The 18,766-nt window shown below is 45.2% G+C and overlaps 1 protein-coding gene across 23 annotated transcripts in view; it reads right to left on the minus strand.

Annotated features, from left to right (window-relative positions):
• Epb41 (erythrocyte membrane protein band 4.1) overlaps window positions 1-18,766 on the minus strand; it is a 160,506-nt gene that overhangs the window by 4,382 nt on the left and 137,358 nt on the right. For 11 of the 23 annotated variants that reach the window (XM_037203000.1, XM_037202994.1, XM_037202997.1 and 8 more), the window contains 3 exons: window positions 7,557-7,685; window positions 2,375-2,476; window positions 833-913 (listed from right to left, as the gene is read on the minus strand). In XM_037203000.1, coding sequence (XP_037058895.1) covers window positions 833-913; window positions 2,375-2,476; window positions 7,557-7,685 — 312 coding nt within the window. Of the gene's footprint in view, window positions 1-832; window positions 914-2,374; window positions 2,477-7,556; window positions 7,686-8,813; window positions 9,264-18,766 lie in introns of all 23 variants that reach the window. The other 12 variants (XM_037202985.1, XM_037202991.1, XM_037202987.1 and 9 more) reach the window with 5 other exon arrangements.

Here is an 18,766-nt window from a genome sequence, read left to right on the forward strand (position 1 = left end):
GGAAGGACCCACTGAGCTCAGCACCCAGGCTACAGGGCCCCACTTGGGCCTGGCTTCTGGGACCCTGAGCACAGTACCCACAGCAGTGAGTCCCAGCCCTGCAGACCTGCCCCCTTCACCAGCCCCCCCCCCACCCCTCCCCTTGGCAGCCTCACTAACAGCACCCAGCAGAGAATTGGGAACATTAATTCTGACCTTATTATTTGCTAATTGCTTGTAGCACACAATTAGCACCCAATTAACATAAAAACATAGAATTTTAGCACTCAGAAGGGCCCAGGAATTATCTAGATCAACCCACTCTCTTTTGGAGAGGAAAACATCAAATGTAAAGGGATCAACCCAAGGTCACAAAGCAAGCTGGTGACAGCTCCGGGGCAGTGAGCCCCACGTCTCCAGGTGCCTTTCCCACCTCCTGCTGTCTGCTACCATCCACTCCGGGGCAGTGAGCCCCACGTCTCCAGGTGTCTTACCCACCTCCTGCTGTCTGCTACCATCCACTCCGGGGCAGGGACGGCACCTCCTCTTTTGTTTCTCTGTCACCCCGGGAATAACATCTCAGGATCCACGGACGTGGAGCCCACATGCACCCGCCATCTTCTCCACACACACACTTACACACAGGGTCTCACTGTGGTGAACTTCCTGCCTCAGCCTCCTGAGTGCTGGGACGAGAGGTGTGGCCACCATGCCCACGCACCTCCTGTCTACCCCACTAACAGCCCCGCCCTGCAGGCTGCCATGTTTTGAGCCCCTTGTTTTTCTTCTCAAGAGCTGAAGCAGCTGTTGGAGGAGGCTGCCGTGCCCATCAGGACCACTGCTGCATTCCCACCTGATCGTGGTCAATATCTCCATCTCCTGTGATCACAATTCTCTTCTCAATCCGGGTCTCAGAAATGCCACCTTTTACAGTCTGTAACCAGAGGAAGAGGCGAAGTGAAAGCCTCAGCCACAGCAGGAAAGAAAAGCAAGACAGCCCAGAAGATTCTAAAAGCTCTCTTCGAAATGTTTTGTCTCTTGGTTTGTTATTGTGAGAATGTAGCCCAGGCTAAGCACCATGATGCTGGTTCTACCCAGACCAGCTCCTCACCTTGGACCACTAGACTCCAGTACACTGAACAAACAAAAAGACAGCTCATCATTCCCTACAGAAACCCAGAAGGAAGAGCGGCGTCCCTTTTTGTTCTTCTATATTTTTACTTGATTATTTTCAGCTTCAAACTGGGACCTCCTATTTTAAAGCAGTTCACATTATTAATGTCAAAAGAATCTTAAGCCGGGCGGTGGTGGCGCACGCCTTTAATCCCAGCACTCGGGAGGCAGAGCCAGGCGGATCTCTGTGAGTTCAAGGCCAGCCTGGGCTACCAAGTGAGTTCCAGGAAAGGCGCAAAGCTACACAGAGAAACCCTGTCTCGAAAAACAAAAAAAAAAAAAAAAAAAAAAAAAAAAAAAGAATCTTAAATAATCTCAAGGGGACAAATAAGGAAAGCCAAGATTTAGACACACGAAAGAGTTGGCTCACTGTCAGCTCACTGTTATCTGTGTCTTATGATAAAGCCTGGCCAACATTTTTTCTTGCTTTTTTTCTAAATTTCTTACCTATAACAAACTGCAGGTCAGGCATGGTGATACACACCAGTAATCCCAGCACCTCTGAGTCTGAGACAGCACTTGTGAGTTCCAGGTCAGCCTGGGCTACACAGTGAGTTTCAGGCTAGTTTGGGTGAGATCTTTGGTGAGATGTCTCAACAAAAAGAAAGAAGGAAGGAAGGAAGGAAGGAAGGAAGGAAGGAAGGAAGGAAGGAAGGAAGGAAGGAAGGAAGGAAGGAAGGAAGGAAGGAAGGACATTTCTTCTAGTGCTACAGTAAACATGGACTGCCTGATTTTCTGTGGATAATTTTGATTTTTGATATTTTGTCCCCATTGTTTCCTATAAAGCGGTCTGGTGATTTCAGCATTTCAGCTCTAAACTATGGTTCCCATGGCCTCAAGATGCAACAACAACAACAACAAAATGATCCATCAGGTCAGAGATCTGATTTCTGACTCAGATAATATGGTTGTGCCATATCAGCAATCCCTGTCTTTAAATTGATCATGTGCCTGTGTGTGTATGCATGTTGAGGTGGCACCCACAGCCCGCACAGGGTAGGGAGGTGCTTGCCCACTGAACTATACCCTATCCCAAGCTGACATGTAGACTTCACCCACAGCAAGACGGACAGATGTGGAACGAGAATGACTGTGTGTGGCTTCCCCAGGTGTATTCCAGGGAAGGTCTCGGGTCTTTCCACCTGCACGGAGAGTCTTTGCTTATGTTGTCCCTCTGTCTAGGGTGTAGTAGCTAGCTCAGCAGGCCACTGGAAGCTGGTACCTTGGTAATCTGCGTCGTGGTTGTGCTGCTTGTGGTCTCAGATGTGATGGTCTGAGCTGTCAGCAAGACTCCAGGGTCTAAGTCCCCATTGCTATCCTCAGTCTGCAAAAGCAAGCACAAGTCATCAGGCCCCTAGGAGGCCTTGGGATGAGACCCCCAGGCGCAACATGGCTCTTCAGCTGTATATCCTGCTTCAAATGTCTACTTCCCTTACGGTGACCTCTCAGTTAATAAGCAGAACCAGTCTCCGGGGAACAGGTTCCTTCTTAACAAGTTGGATGAATGGAGCTAGAGAGATGACTCCGGCTGCTCTTCCAGAGGACCTAGGTTTGATAGGGTTATCCTTCCTTAGCACCTATATGGTAGTTCACAACCCTCTGTAACTCCAATTCCAGGAGATCCAACACCTCTTCTGGCCCCCATGGGCACCCAGCACACGTGTGGTACACAGACACACATGGAGACAAAACACCCATACACATTAAAAATAAAAACTGAAGCTAGGTGTAGTGGCACACAACTTTAATTCCAGCACTCAGGAGGCAGAAGTAGGTGGATCACTGTGAGTTCAGAGACTAGCCTGGTCTACAGAGTGAGTTTCAGAACAGCCAGTTAGATCGTGAGACTCTGTCTCAAAACAAACAAAAAGTTGAATGAAGACAGGTGTGGTGGCCCACGCCTTTGATCCCAGCACTTGGGAGGCAGAGGCAGGCGGATCATTGAGTCTGAGGCCAGCCTGGTCTATAATTTCACTAAGATGCTGAGGAATACACATTCCTCACAGTAGTTCAGCAACTGGGGTGGGTCTGAAAGAGGCAGGAGCGTGGCACAGCTTCAAGACTAGAGCTGCACAGGGACGCCGTCCCAGTTTACAAAGGCCACTAAAGCATCCTGAGTAAAGCTGTGCCAGGACAGCGATGAGAGAGAGGACAGCACAGAACTAGTCACACGCTCTGGTGAGAAAACTTGGACTTGAAACCACCGAGGGGTCACTGTGTTCTCACCAGATATCATGCTCTTTACACTCAACCAAGGCAGGAGAGGCACTGGCTCCTGGAGGCTGAGGTGCGTAGGGTAAAAGGGCCAGCCAAAGAAACCCATCCTGGCCCGGAAACCAGAGCTAGAGAAAGAAATCCACCCTGCCCCCAAGGCCCAAGCCAGTGAAAGAAACACTGAAACCAGAACCAAAGAAACACACCCTGACTCTGAAACCAGTGCCAAAGAAAGACACTTTGGCCCTGGAATCAGAGCCAGTGAAAGAAATAGCCCTGGCCCTTAAGGATTCTGACACCTCCAAACTACTACATTGCACACCAATATTCCAGCACTCAAACTATCCACATCACAGCATTCTGTAGTGATCATCAATTTTTTTTTTAAAGGTTTATTTATTATGTATACAGCATGTATGACTGCAGGCCAGAAGAGGGCACCAGATCTCATTACAGATGGTTGTGAGCCACCATGTGGTTGCTGGGAATTGAACTCAGGACCTCTGGAAGAGCAGTCAGTGCTCTTAACCTCTGAGCCATCTCTCCAGCCCGTAATCATCAAATTTTTTTCCATCCTAAATACAATTAGAAGACTAAGTCTATGACCAAACATACACAAGGTGCAGGAGAGCTCCATCACAGAATGAAACTGGAAAAACTGTTTAAAGGACCAAAGACTCCCACACTAGCCACTAAGGGAACAGGTTCCCCCCCCCTCCAGGAACTGAGCAAATGGAGCAGAAAGTGGCCACTCATGAGAAAGCAGGACACATGCACAATAGGCTTCAGCGGTATTTCTGACAACAAACTATTACTGTAAGGGCTCCTCCTGTTGGGAGGGACTTAAATTACTTTAAATGCCAGGCTACACCACTAATCTACATAGGAATCAAACAAGGACTAAGGCTGCTTATTATGATTAGCCAAGAAATGGCATTAGCAAGAAACTAAAGAGATGTGGACAGGGGCCAGTGACAAATGTTATCAGCAGGTATTTTGGGCAGTTAGAGCCGCACAGGCCTCTGTGACCAAGATAGAAGAAAACTGGATGAAGATGGAGTTTACCTAAGGCGAGTGCTTTCTAGACAGCAGCCTGGAAACACTGCGCACCGGTGCTAGGGGGCTCAGAGACCTGGACTATTTTCATAAAGGTACTCCACCAAACATGCAGTAGATCACTCCTCCTCCTCCATATAAGTCACCAGAATAAACAGGTTCTGTCAATTCTCCTGCCTCAGCTCCTGAGTAATGGAGCCTGCAGGTATGGAACACCGTGACGGGCTTTATTTCATTTATAAGCAGGACCACATTTAATCCAGACAAACAAACTCTGAGGTACTGGGGGAGGGGAGGAGGATTAGGAAGGAGCAGAATCCCTGAAGGAGGCTGGGTTCCTCTGCACCCAAGGGAACATGCCCATGAGACCAGAGTCCCGAGCATACTCCCTCACACCAGCGCAGTGTTCGCTAGCCTACTAATATCTTCTTCTGCTGAGGCCATCTATCCACGGAAGATTCAGACCCGACACATACTTTTTGACTCCTACTATGTGTCAAGCACACCGTGCAAATGTTACCTCACAACGTCTCTCAATACCTGAGGTAGAGACTGTTATATTCTCTGTGCAGTTAGGAAAAGTGGACTCCAGGGGGGCTAATGTGTCCAAGGTTCTGTAGCTGATAAGTGTTCAAATGGCACAGAAGGGGAAAGAAACTTCTGTTTGAAGACTAGAATTTGGGATCTGGCACAGTCAGTACCCAGCGGTGGAATCTCAATTCACTTCCCAGGTTCCAAGTCGTTTAGGCTGGCTTCAAGCTATCCAGGTAGCCATGGCTGGGAATTGAACCTGGGTCCTCTGGAACCAGAGAGATGGCCTCTTAACCACCGAGCCATCTCTCCAGCCTAGGTTGCGGTAAATTTTCAATGTATATGCTTAAAGTTTTAAAACCTGAGCATGAAGTTTCAATGGTGGGCAGTCAGCCCCTCCCATCCCATGGTGGGGACAATGTAAGGACTCGTTCCCCTGAATATGCAAGCCGTTCCCTTTCACAGCCGCAGGCTAATGGTGTGTACAGTCATGAAGCAATTTTTCTTTCCTTCCTCTTGGTCCTCTCCCCTGACAAGGCCCACTTGATAGCCCTTTTCTGTCTCTCTTGACTGACAGGCTTTCCTCTTCTCACTTCTGAAGGCTACACTTACTTCTGTTCTTAGAATCATCTCTCCAGATCTGCCCTGGTCATAATCTTGTCTTCAGGCCTGTCCCTACTTTAACACAGTCAACACGCAGCTTTAGGAATCCTCTTTAAAAGGCCATTGCTTTAATGATGCTACTTTATCATCTATCACTGAAAACCTCAAAGCAACTTGTCCCTCACCAAATGAAAGTCCACACTCTAAAGCACAGAGGTGGGGGAGCACACAGACACTGACCATCTGTAGAGGTGCGGGCACTGGGCAGACACCTTCGCACCTAAACTTCCTCCAAATCTTGCAGTAGCCGATCATCCTATCCCCAGGGTAGAGCCAGGGAACGGACAGACAGGGACTTGTCTGAGGTTATCAATACCCCTTTGGGGGCATACAGTGTGGTGTCTGACTACAAGGCACACACCCTACTCTCCAAGTTCCCTAAGGGTGAACCATCCTCCAGCTCATGGTGACGGGAAGACCGACCGAGAAGATCTTCAGTGTCCAGCCAGAGCTACACAGCTGCCCCTTTGCACTGTGCTCTACCACTGAGCCACACCCCAGCTCCTTGAATTACCTATTTACCCCATCTGAGTTTCTGTATAGAACTTGCTGGTGTCTGATGCTTGTGTGGATTTTCCCCTCTGTTTTCATTTTTGGCTGTTGTTAATTTTTCTAGTCAGGGTCTTTCAGGGTAGGCTGGAGGTAGGGAGCTCAAATTCCCAATCACCCTGCCTCCAACTCAAGTGTGGGGATTCCACCTGTGGGCCACTGTGTCTGGCTGTTGCTGTGCTTATTGTCAACCCTTCTCTCCTTACTAGAATGTTCCCTATGGAGGGTGGGGACTGTCTACCCTTACATCACTTTGACTTAATATATAAAAGCTCAATAAACATGTTGTAGAAGTGAATTAAGAGCTCATCCTATAGAGGATTAACTTTTTGCCTTCATGACTAATTAAAGAGAGAGAGAGAAAATTCAACAGAACGCCGCTCTAGCACAATCAAATTACGCAAAACAATGAAGTTTCACTGTACTTAGGAAGTCAAAGATTTAAAAAATTTTTAACCTTCGCCATAATACCATGACATAGATACTAACATCGTGGGCTGGCTGGTCAAGGCTTAATGACTTGTCCAAGACAGGAAACAGGAGCAGAACTGGTGCTCAGGTTTATCTGACTCAAGACACATGTTCTTCATCACACTAGAGTAACTTTCCCAAATGACTGGGGTGGACGGACATACGGAGTCAGACCTATGGCGATTTCATTTGCTCTTGGTGTTGGGGTGAACTGGGGTTGCACACATGCCAAGCAGAATGTTCTTCCACCAAGTTAAAACCCGCAGCCCTGACAGTGTGCATTTATTTCCTTTTGAAGATAAATTATTTTGAGAAAGGGTCTCATGTAGCCCAGGCTGGCCTCACACAATATAACTTCAAATGATCCTTCTGTTCCCACATGTAAAGTGCCGGCATCACAGGTGTGCACCAGCCATGCCCAGTTTTAACTGTCTAACTTTTAGATGTGTGTGTGCACACACGCAGGTGCAGTTGCACACATGTAGAAGTCAGAGGACACCCACAGGTCTCACTCCTCAGGTGCTGTTCATCTGTCATTTGAAACAGGGCTTTCACTGACGTGTAGGTCAGACTAGTGGGCGGCAGGCTTCCACCTGAACAATCTGGGGTCTAAAGTCAGGTCCTCCTGCTCCTGACGCTGTGCTTTACCAACTGAACCATCTTCCCAGCCCAAAGCAGACCCAGGTGTCTGTGGTCCAGGGATCGAACCCAGTTCTTCATGCATGGTGAGTACACCTATCAGCTGAGCTGCCCAGAGTCCCAGCCTTCAGTCCTGCTCACTGGGACGTCCTAAGTCAGTGATCTTCAAAGACCTCTCCCAGAAAGCCTGACGTCACGCACAGTAAATGACCATAACCCAGAAGGAAGAAACCATTTGCTGTCTTTTGCCCCAGTCTTTGTTCTGAGCATCAGCATCTTACCTGGGCAGCCTCATAGGTGATGGTCTTGGTCTCAGTGTGGACAATAGGAACATCTTTGGTTGGGATTTCACTTTTCACAGCGTTGGCAGTATCTGAGATGGTGACAGTCTGAGTCTTTACCAGAGGAGGCTGTGGGCAGCAAAGAAACAGAGTTGGCCAAACCTTCCCACAGGCCTTGGGGAGCTGAACCTCTGACATTGATCTGATCAAAGCGTTAGCTTGAGTCAAGCAAAGGTTGGGGGTCACTCTCCAAAGACACGATTCCCAAGAAGCCCTGACAAGGTGTCACATCTTGAGAAGGGTATTAAAAAGCAGCATTACTATAATTACTTTCATAAGCTTAATGGAAAATTGTAACACCAGACAGTTTATGTCCGGTGATATAAAACACTTTAGACCGACCTTCAGAATTTGAATGAACAATATTTGCCAAATAGAAATCCCTTTCATTTGTCCTTGTGACTGTACATTATAATTAAGAAAACCAGGCACACTTCCCTACTAAGTACAAATGTATATGGAGCAGCAGACGCCCTGGAACACATTTCTTGGAATTCATTAACTTCTTTCAAATCAATGTCAGACATTCACTTTGGATTTACTGAGAAGAAATAGTATTTGGAAAACCAGAAAGAAAACAAAAATCAGTTCTCCCACCACCTGGTGATTAATTTCAGAATTCCAAAAGAATGAACATTAGTGGAATGGCACAGGCCTTCTTGCTTATCTGCTCACCTTTCCCGGGATCCCAAACACCCTAAAACTACCATTTGATTGTGATAAGGTTAAGTGGCCATTCACCTTAGTAGAGTTAGTGCCCATGATCACGGCATCCCAGGAGCGGGGGCAGTGGAAGTGGTAGGCTGCACTGTATAGCAGTCTACATTTTCATTTAAAAATCAAATGTTAGTGAGGAGCACTGGATCATTTCTGAGCAAGGTCTCAGAACCCTGAAGGCTCCTCCCTGCAGGAGTCTCTGTAATTCATCTCTTGCCAGAGCTCATCCTTGAGAAAGGAAAGAAGAACATTCTTACACCAGCTCCACGAAAGCAAATAGCTGGAGTTTACTCCTCAGGGTTTTGTTAAGTCGTCAGAAGAGAAAACATGTCTAGTCCGAGTGAGTTCCTCTGTACGGCAGACACTGGAGACTGCAGAGGCCATGTCCTCTACCACCACCACTGCCACCTCCTCCACAGACCAGGTCCGGCCCTCTCCCAAAGAGTGTCCTTAGACCTGCACCGTCAACTCAGGCACTACCTGGAAACTTCGAATGAGGGTGGGGAACTGGTTACCCACACGAGAGTCAAGAAAGGATCCGCTCTGGGTCTCAGGGGTCTCAGCTGAGGCAACAGGCTCTTCACTACTGTCTGCCCTTTTTCCACCATGTTGTAGCTGGCAGGAAGCTGGAGTCACTGAGAAACTTGAGGCACTGGCCTGTTCCTCCACTCCTAAACACTCCCCACTTGAGCCTGCCGGCATCTCATTAGCATCAAGATAGCCAGCTGCCCCCTGCTCCTTCTCTTCCGCCTCCTTGCTGTTTATGGAGAGGGAGCCAGAACCAACGCTCTGTGGAGATGCCGGTGGGGAGGTCATCAGGCTCTGACTAGGAACTACGGACTGCTTGGGGCACTCCCATTCAGAGGCAGGGTAGGTGGATGGCCCTTTTGTCACGAGAGCCACCTCCTCTGTGCGAATGCCATTTACACTCTACAAATAAATGAACACACACAAAAGCGAGATTATGAGTAAGTGGGGGAAATAAGAGTGAAACTCTGAGAATCAGCAATGACTTTTAAGAAGTCTCAAACATATTCATGCTATTATTACCAAGACTCTTAACTCCAAAGATGGTCCAAAGAACTGCTATTCACATATGTATTGGGAGCTTAAGCAGTTTCAACTTTGTTTGGTCCTATTTCTGGACCACTGTTAATAAGATAACAACTTCAATGCACCTCACAGTGTTCTGCACTTCATATGCCAACAGCCCTCAAATACAGCATGTGCTTTCATACCTGAAGGAGTTACTCTGTCACTCCTACTCACTGCCTCAATTATGCAAAAGACAATGTAACTTGGGAGTTAATCAAAACATGTTCTTGATGAGTTCTCATATCTCCAAACTGTATATATCATATTGGCCCCTAAGAGGAAGCTAAAATTCAGACTCTTGTCAGCAGGGAGACAGGACTTGAGTCCATAGATGGCTTCAGTCCCAATCCTGATGTCAGGCCCAATAGCAAGAAGGGGAACGACCAGCCGCTGACATGCTTCTTCACAAATGAATGGCACAACACTCCAGCCACAGAGTGAGAAAAGTCCAGGAGACAGAGTTCCCTCCTGGCTACATGTTTCTCCTCATGGGGACATGAGATGGATATGTATACATGCATATGTGCATACACACGTACATATTCAGCTTTTGCTACATCAGTTTTTAAAATTGTAGCTCTGAAGCAGTCCATCATAAAAAGTTGGGCACTGACATATACAAACTAATCTGAACTGAAAGCTCACCACACATTCATTTCACTTGCCAGCTTGACTTTCTAGTAATCTTCAGTGTCACTGACTCTGGCTGCTATGAAGAGATGCTCTTTGCCAGGCCTCAAATCTCAGAAAGACCATTTTGCCACTTCACATGCTATGTAGGAATTTAGCAACAGAAAGGGGATCTTTTAAGAAGGTGTTCCAGGGGAAAATGCACAGGTTGGACCAGCTGACATATTTCAGTGTCAATCAATCAATCAATCAATCATCTATCTACCTCCCTGTCTACCATCTGTCTATCTAATTATATTTAAAAATCACTGTGCTCTTCTCCTGTAAACCAGCCCATGTTGTGATGAATATAAACTAATGCCCTCTTAAGGCCCTGAACTCTAGATCCACTTCATTCCTGAGCCATCTTCAAACAGGCAACTGACGAGAGAGCATCTGGAACAGGTACACACTGAATCAGACGAGGACATCTTTCATTAGCTGATTATAAGTATTATATAGGACATGCAAGAGAAATGAAAGTCTGGAGAATTTAGCTGTCTGTAGATCAGACACCAACTATTCTGGCTAATAGCATATAAATTTCCTCATATTTAAAATGAGACTAACATTTAGCTTGGCTTGTAGAGGTTTTAAGATCAAATACAATAACACCTATGAAAACACTTTGCAATTCTAAGGCACCAACCCACTTCACGTAAATCAACCAATCAGCAGGGCAGCTACAATGTGCTAGGCCTAGAGAACACAGAACAAATCTGCCATTGCTATGAGCACACTGGACTACTTTCTAACATCCTTATCTCACAAGGTTTTGGGTTTTTTTTTTCCCCCTCCCTAAAGAGTTGACCAAAAGTAGCTGACAAATGGGCTTTCTCAAGCTGTTCACCCACCCCAGCTCTGGGAAGGACCAAGCCCATTCACATGCAGACGGTAGCAAGCTTCTCTGTATAATTTCCCTACAATTGGAAGGCTGGCTGACTATGACAGTTGAACAAGGGTCAGCTTTGTTGTTGCTGTTGGTAAACAGCATCACTGGGTACAGGGGCTGCCCTGAAGCCCTGAATTAGTGGTTAATTCTTGAGTGCTGGCATTACAGGCATGCAACACCGTGCTTGGCAAGCCAGTTTTGTGTCAGTCTGCAGAAATGATAAGTGACGGTCCACCATCAAGAAGTTGTTTGTTAATTAAACGCTGCTTAGGCTAGCACCTCTTTCTGAGGCTTTGTTTTGTATGCCCCGGGCAGCGGTGATGGCTTTCTTTCCACTCTGCAGTCCTGGGAACTAAACTCAGGTCATTAGGCTTGGCAGCAAGTGCTTTTGGCTGCTGAGCCATCTCTAGGCTGGCCCCTTGACTCTAAATTGTGTACTGCTGAGTAAAATTAAACAGATTGATTTTCCCCTAAAGCAAATATGGAAGAGATCAAAGGTTCAAGCTGTAGAGAAAGTAATGTCAACAATAAACACTCAGAGTACCTCACATGCATCAGCTGTCATAAATAGAAGACCAGCAACAGTTGGGTTGGCCTACCATGCACTGCACCCGAAGGCCAAGTCAACTGTCTGATCTCAGGGCAATACAGAAAACTACTTACCTGACATCCTCCTGGGCATGAGGAATGTACCATGCCCCAAATTAAACTTCCTCTGTCACTGCCTGGCCCTCTAACCAGCTGCTTCCTTCATATCAGTTTCTATGCTGATTAAGACTAGCACTGTCTAGACCAGGCCACAGCCCGAGTCAGCTCCCATGCTTTCTCTACGCTCATTACCGTTCTTTAATACTACATTTATTTTACTTAGTATATATTTATGTGTTTGTGTACAAGTGTATGGATGTGCACATGCATATCCTACATGTGGAAGTCAGAGGATTACTTGTGGGAGCCAATTCTTTCCTTCCACCATGTGGGTCCCAGGATGGATCTCTGGTGGTCAGGCTTGGCAGGAAGCTCCTTTATTCCCAGAACCACCTCACTAGCCCAAGCCATTTTCATTCAGTAACATTTACTCTACCTAATTGTCTCTGTTTTCACATTTACACATAGCTCCACCTGGTTTTTAAGAGTCATAGAAAGGTCTTTCACTGGGATGGAGCTTCTTGATTAGGCTAGGCTGGCTGGTCAGCGAGCCCAGGGATCCCCCTGCCTCCACCACTCTAGTGCCAGGATTTTAAGCACAGGCCACCACACCTAGCATTTTTACTTGGTTTCCCACTCTTTTTTTGGGGGGGAGGGTAATTTGGAGACAGGGTTTCTCTTTGTAGCTTTGTGCCTTTCCTGGACTCTGTAGACCAGGCTGAACTCACAGAGATCCACCTACCTCTGCCTCCCAAGTGCTGGGATTAAAGGTGTGCGCCACCAACGCCTAGTGGTTTCTCACTCTTGCATGGCAGTACTTTACCAACTAGACCACCTCCCTAGTCCCTCATTTAATTCTTTACTATCTCACTTTGAGGTAATCATTATCCTTGTATTATAAATGAAGGAATGGAGAGCTTAAGCAAGTTAGAGCTAGGGTTTATTTAGAGTTAGCTCTGCTGTGGTTCTGAGGCCCCTCTTCTTCTCACAGCACCAAGTGGCTTTCTGAATAGGACCAATGCATATGTCTGACTATGCTCAAAAGAATGACCATCACAACAGCCCAAGGAACCCATCGAAGGATCTATTTTAGTGGCTGACATTATATTTTTAAACATAAGACATTTGAAAAGATAGAAGATAAGACTGGCCAGGGGATACAAAGTCTTATGACAAGAGAAACCCATAATCTGGCATCTAATGTCAGTGAAGAATCTTAACTGACAGTGCTGTTGCCTTTGGCCATGACCATCATCAGCACAAGCTACTATATTATATAACACTGCACAACTGCATGAAACCAAATTAGCCTAGAAACTATGAAGGGATCTTGCCAGAAATATGATCTGACATATGGCTGTGTCTGAACCATCCACAGTGAAAGGCAAAATTGAGGCTTTATGTGACTCTGAGGTGTTTGTTGGTCTGTTGCTTATCTGGACTACTGGGAGACTTGTAGGAAGAAGCAGGCTACAATAATAGACCGGATACCTGTACAAGGCACTGTGGCAAGATCCAGCTGGCTTCAAGCACATGATAAGGGCCAGATGCACACCTCTAATCCCAGCACTTGGTACAGACAGGCAAGTCTCAGTGAGTCAAGGCCAGCCTGGTCTACAGAGTGAATTCCAGACCATCCAGGATTACATAATGAGATCTCGTTTCAAGAAAAAAATTACCTATCTATCTATCTATCTATCTATCTATCTATCTATCTATCTATGTCTACATATGAAAAGGAAGTCTACTAGACAATACTTAGTTTAAATGGAACATCATTTGAAGGTTCAATCTCATTTAAAAAGCTAATAGCAGCTTGCGCAGCTTTAATCCAGCACTGAGCAAGCAGCGATTTGAGTTCAGGCATGGTAAAGTGATCAGAAAGCAAATAAAGAAAAGTTGAAAAAAAAAAAAAAAAAAAAAAAAAAAAAAAAGTCCTGAAGCAGACACAGGAGATCAGGCATTTAAGGTCATACATATTTTGAGTTTGAGGTCCTGGGATACATGCGATCCTATCTCAAAAATGCAACACCCCATATTCCCCAAAAAAGTCATGGTGCATGTTAAATATGAGAATTTAATATAGTTTGTAGAAAAAACAGTTTTTTCCCCCTAAAGGCTTTCTACTTGTTAGGACCATATCTTCAAATTTTCAAATACTCTGTGTGTGTGTGTGTGTGTGTGTGTGTGTGTGTGTGTGTGTGTGTGTGTGTGCGCGCGCACTTATGGTGATGGGTATCAAACCTGGGTCTTTGTACATGATAGGCAAATGTTCTACCACTGAGCTACATCCCCAGCCCTTATTCTTAGTACGTTTTAGAGAACATCACCAGTTAGAATCTTGAAAAATCTCTGATAGAAGAATGGAAATAGGCACACTATGCTTATATTTAAAAAATATTCCTGAACAAACACTGAACAGGCTATTTTGAGTGTGTGTGTACAGTATGTGTGTGCACATGTCTGTGTGAGTGCACATGCATACCATGGCATGCATTCCACAGGATGTGTGTGTGTGTGTGTGTGTGTGTGTGTGTGTGTGAGAGAGAGAGAGAGAGAGAGAGAGAGAGAGAGAGAGAGGGGATGACCTCAGGTGCTATTTGAGAGAGGGTCTTTTTGACCTGCTGTATGCCAGACTTCTGCAGAGTCTCCTCCCATCTCCTCCCATCTTGCAGGAGCACTGGGGCTGCTGATGCTCCTCCCACCATGCCCAGCTATCTATGTGGGTAAATTACTGCGAGGATTCAAGCCCAGGTCCTCACACTTACAGGAGGGCCTTTACCCACTAAGCTACCTCCCCGGCTCAAAGGGCTATTTTAAAAGATTACTTCTTACATAAGTATCCAATATTAAGAAGGATAATACTGATTAGTCACAAAATCTACCACCACTTTAAAGTATAATTTTGCTGCTTCTAAGCCTCAAAGCATATCTTTCTATATTGCAATTACCCAAACATTTGCTTTCTGAAGTTAATATCCCCCAAGAGTGCCTTGGATTTAGCACCTTGTAACCACCATGGTTATTAAAAAAACAACCAAAGGCTTTCATTTTTGTTTCATAGTATGTAAAAAAAAAAAAAAAAAAAAGACTTAAGGCTGGCTTTTAAGTACCCACTTTTGTTAGTTTTGTTTTTCAAGGGAGAGTTTCTCTGTGTAGCCTTGGCTGTTCTGGAACTCTCTCTGTAGACCAGGCTGGTCTACAGAGACCCACCTGGCTCTGCCTCCCAAGTGCTGGGATTAAAAGGTTTGCGTCACCACTGCTCAGCCTGAAGTACCTACTTAACGGTACAATTGGCTCTGTAATATTGTTTGCCATGACTTGTGGCTTGTTGAAACACAAATATCTCAAGGAAAGTTGTTGACACACTAAATTCATCAAACAGTGTTTCTCTATGTTAAGAAGAAAGGGGTTTGTTAGGCTTTTTAAAAAAAAGTTGTATACTAATTTAAAATTTTGTGTGTATATGTGCATGTGCAGGTACAGTGACCTGTGTGTGCACATGGAGTCCAAAGGCTGACTTTAAGTGTCTCGCTCAATTGCTCTCCATCTTATCTTTTGAGGCAGGGTCTCTCACAGAACTTAGAGCTGGCTGTGGCAGCCTCTTCCTTTTTCTGCCTATCCCAAAGCACCAGGGCTACAAGTGTACACTGACATGTACAGCTTGTTCTGTGGGCACTGGGAATCCAAACTCAAGTCCCATGCTTGCACAGCAAGCATCATCTACTGAGCCATCTCCCAGTCCTAAAAAGACAAGTTTTGATAAGAAAGGGGAGTGACAGGTGACAGGAGGATTGGGGGTAGAAGGTTCACACAGACAAAATCCCCCCAAGAGCACATTACCCTTGATTTGCAAACCCAATAGAAATGCACTGCACTGCAAAGGCCACAGAAGCAGCAGGATCGAGGTTATCTTGCTAAGCACAGTAGGAAGACACTCAGCAGAAGGGGTCAGCTCCTGGTCCTTAACTAAAGTAAACAATAAATATCACAGTCACATATATCATCAACAATGTAATATTCCCAGATGGTTTGTAACATGCAAGCTAAAAGATGTAGACTCCAATCCTGATAACATCAGTTAACTGCGAGTGCTCTTTCTACATTCTTCTCTTTCAACAAAAACATAGCAAAGTTTCATGTCTCAGGGAAGAATGGCTTTAACTGCCTCAGGAAAAGGCTTAAAAAACACAACAAATGTCACTATATATTAATATGATAAATATTTATAATCTCTTTCCTATTTTGAGAAACTATAAATATCAGTGTTTGTCTTGATTGTATAATAACCAGTAGGAACATCAACCTGGCCATTAACAAAACAACAACATTCACTTTCAAAATCACTTTTAAATGGGCACTTGCAATAAAAGATAAATCAGATGTGGCAACGGCCTCTTTGGTAAAAGCCATGTGTAAACAGCACATAAAGATGACAAGGCAAGCAGCAGTAGCCCATTCTTCAGCCAAAAAAGGAAACAAATGAAGAAAGAACAAAAATTACAGAAAAGAAAAACATCCCTGGTCCCCACTCCCAAAAGCTTGTAAACAACAGCTTCCAGCACATTAAAACTCAGGCCACTGCAGCTTTCAAAGGGGCATCAGGACCACGAACCCTGCAGACGGGGATAAACTAACAACAGCCACATGTGCCTGGAGGAGGTGACTTCAAGTCCTTCCCTCTTTACCGCCATGCACTGCTCCTCAGTACCAGTTCTCTCTTGGTTTAAAGTCTGCATGCTGGAAACAACCCTAGAGCTCACGAGTCCCCATGAGTCTCAGTCATGTTCAAGGGCCACTGCTGTCTCTGGGCTATAAGGCTTCTATCCGGGTAAAAGAGCTAATTTGGGCAAACGTTTCACCATACTGTTATTTTACTAGACTTGATAAAACTGGTTTCAGGATAAGGAAACACAACACAGCCTTTCTTTTCCAACGAAGGCAGTGAAACTTGCCAATAACAATAATCCTTCAGTTTTGGCTTCAAACAGTTTTGACCTCGAACATGCTAGGCATGGCTCTGAGCTAGCCTCTGCCTCCCCAAACATAGTCTTTATGATTTTCCAAATGGTACTGTTATTAGATTATCCCCGGATAGGTGACTGTAAACACAAACAGCTTCAAAACCCATGCCTGATGCAAAATTTTAACTATTAGCTAATAGAAAATTTTGCCTTTGCACTGCACTCACCGCACAGACTCCACAGATCACACGGGAACCTCACGTGAGCAGATCTGCACAAGTCGGGGGGCTTAAGCAAACGTTAAAGGTTATGCGGCGGAACTTGGCTGAGAAAACAGAAACCTTGGGTGGTCAGTTTTACCTCATTACACTGTGAAGGGTCAGGACAGACCAATGGAGGAGGAAAGGAGCCAGAAACCAGCATAGAAGTTCCAGTTGTTTACAATGGAACAGCATTAAATTTGTTAGCAAGACTTCACAGAAACCTCATTTCCAAAACCTATTATAGTCTCTCTCTCTTTTCTTTTAAGAGACAGGGCTCACATGGGCCTTGACCTCATTGTGTGGACAAATCTGACCTGAGAATGCTGAGCCTGCCGCCTCTGCCTCCCGAGTGCTGGGATTACAGGTGTGTGCCACCATTCCTGGCTTGATTAAAGTCTTCATAAACACTTAAAAAATTATATCCCAACTTGATGCCTAGAAAACAGCATCTTGATTCCATGGAACTAAATGCAATACAAAATTATTTTTAGGTACTAGCTAGCTGTGGGTCCTCTCCACGAAGGAAAGCCCTACAGTAATGAGATGGCTTTCTGTGCTAACATCTCAACCAATTCTGAAAAGGGGCGCAGCTTAGGGAAACACAGCGGCACCTCTTCTGTTATTTAGACATGACCACAGGTTATGTATCTCGAGCTGGTAAACAGACCACTTCACAGTGTGGACTGTCTGCTGTTTTAAGTCCTCAACAGAAAAACACAATACAAAATCCAGAGCTGTGACACTGAGAGAGGGTTTACCCAAGGTGAGATGAGAAGTCACAGAGCCTCTTCACTCCGCATTAGAGAAGAACAAGCTCTTTGCACACCCACATATCCACACCCACTCCTCTCTTCAACCTTCAGTCTGATCAGAGGCAATACTGGATGGTTAATAACTACTAATTTATTCAGTGCTCTTAAAAAAAAGGCACAGAAGGCAAATCAGCATAATAAAATGTGACAACTGCACCTTACTGTGACGGGTTAAACTGGTTAGAAAAATTATTTTTAAAACTTGACACAAATAAGTCAAATGAACACAAAGTGATTTAGAACAATATTTTGAGAATTGAACACATGCAAATAGATGCCTCTGCATCAGGGCTAAGCAAAAGGCCATTACTGGGCGCCGACAGTATTGTCTAGGTAGGCGTCTCGAGGTAACCAGCCGAAGCACACGTTCCCCTTCCCTCCCATCTCTTGTGGGTCTGACTGTGTCCAATATCACCAGCTCTAACTTCCATAACAATTACTAGCAACCAGAAGCTGACTTGCAGTGAGAGCTATTCATAAATCTACACAGTAACTAAGCAATTGATATGAGAAAGACATCAAAGAAAACGTCCCCAAAGAGAAATTCTGTGGCAGCTTTCTTTAGGCTTACTACCATGCTGAACTGCTAATGGATAAACAATTCATTTAAGTAAGTATGAGAGCCAAAGGATCCTGGACAAGAGAACTGAAAGGAAATCGGGCTTGGGGTTTATTAAGAACGCCCAACAAACAGGTACATAGGCCAAAATACAGGGAGCAAAGACACTTTCTAACTTACCAACAAACCACTGTCCCCAGTAGACTCCGAACCAGGGGCTTCTCATCAAAAGGTCTTTTATTCTGACAGTAATAATCAGAAAAGGAAATGTATCCCTTCAATGCCTAATCTTAAACTGATGAACTGTCTGAAACACAGAAGTGTACTAAGTGCTCAATGGAATATCATTTCACTCTAAAAAAAGATTTACTTTTGATTATGTGCACATGTATATGTGGGAGTGATATGTGCAGTGCTTACAGAGGCCTGAGGCCCTGGAGTGACAGGCAGGTATGAGCCACTTAACATGAGTGCTGGGAATTGAACTCAGGTCTTCTGGAGAGCAGCAAGTACTCTTAAGTGCCGAGCCAT

Source organism: Peromyscus leucopus, chromosome 2, assembly GCF_004664715.2.
Source record: "Peromyscus leucopus breed LL Stock chromosome 2, UCI_PerLeu_2.1, whole genome shotgun sequence".
NCBI lineage: Eukaryota > Metazoa > Chordata > Mammalia > Rodentia > Cricetidae > Peromyscus > Peromyscus leucopus.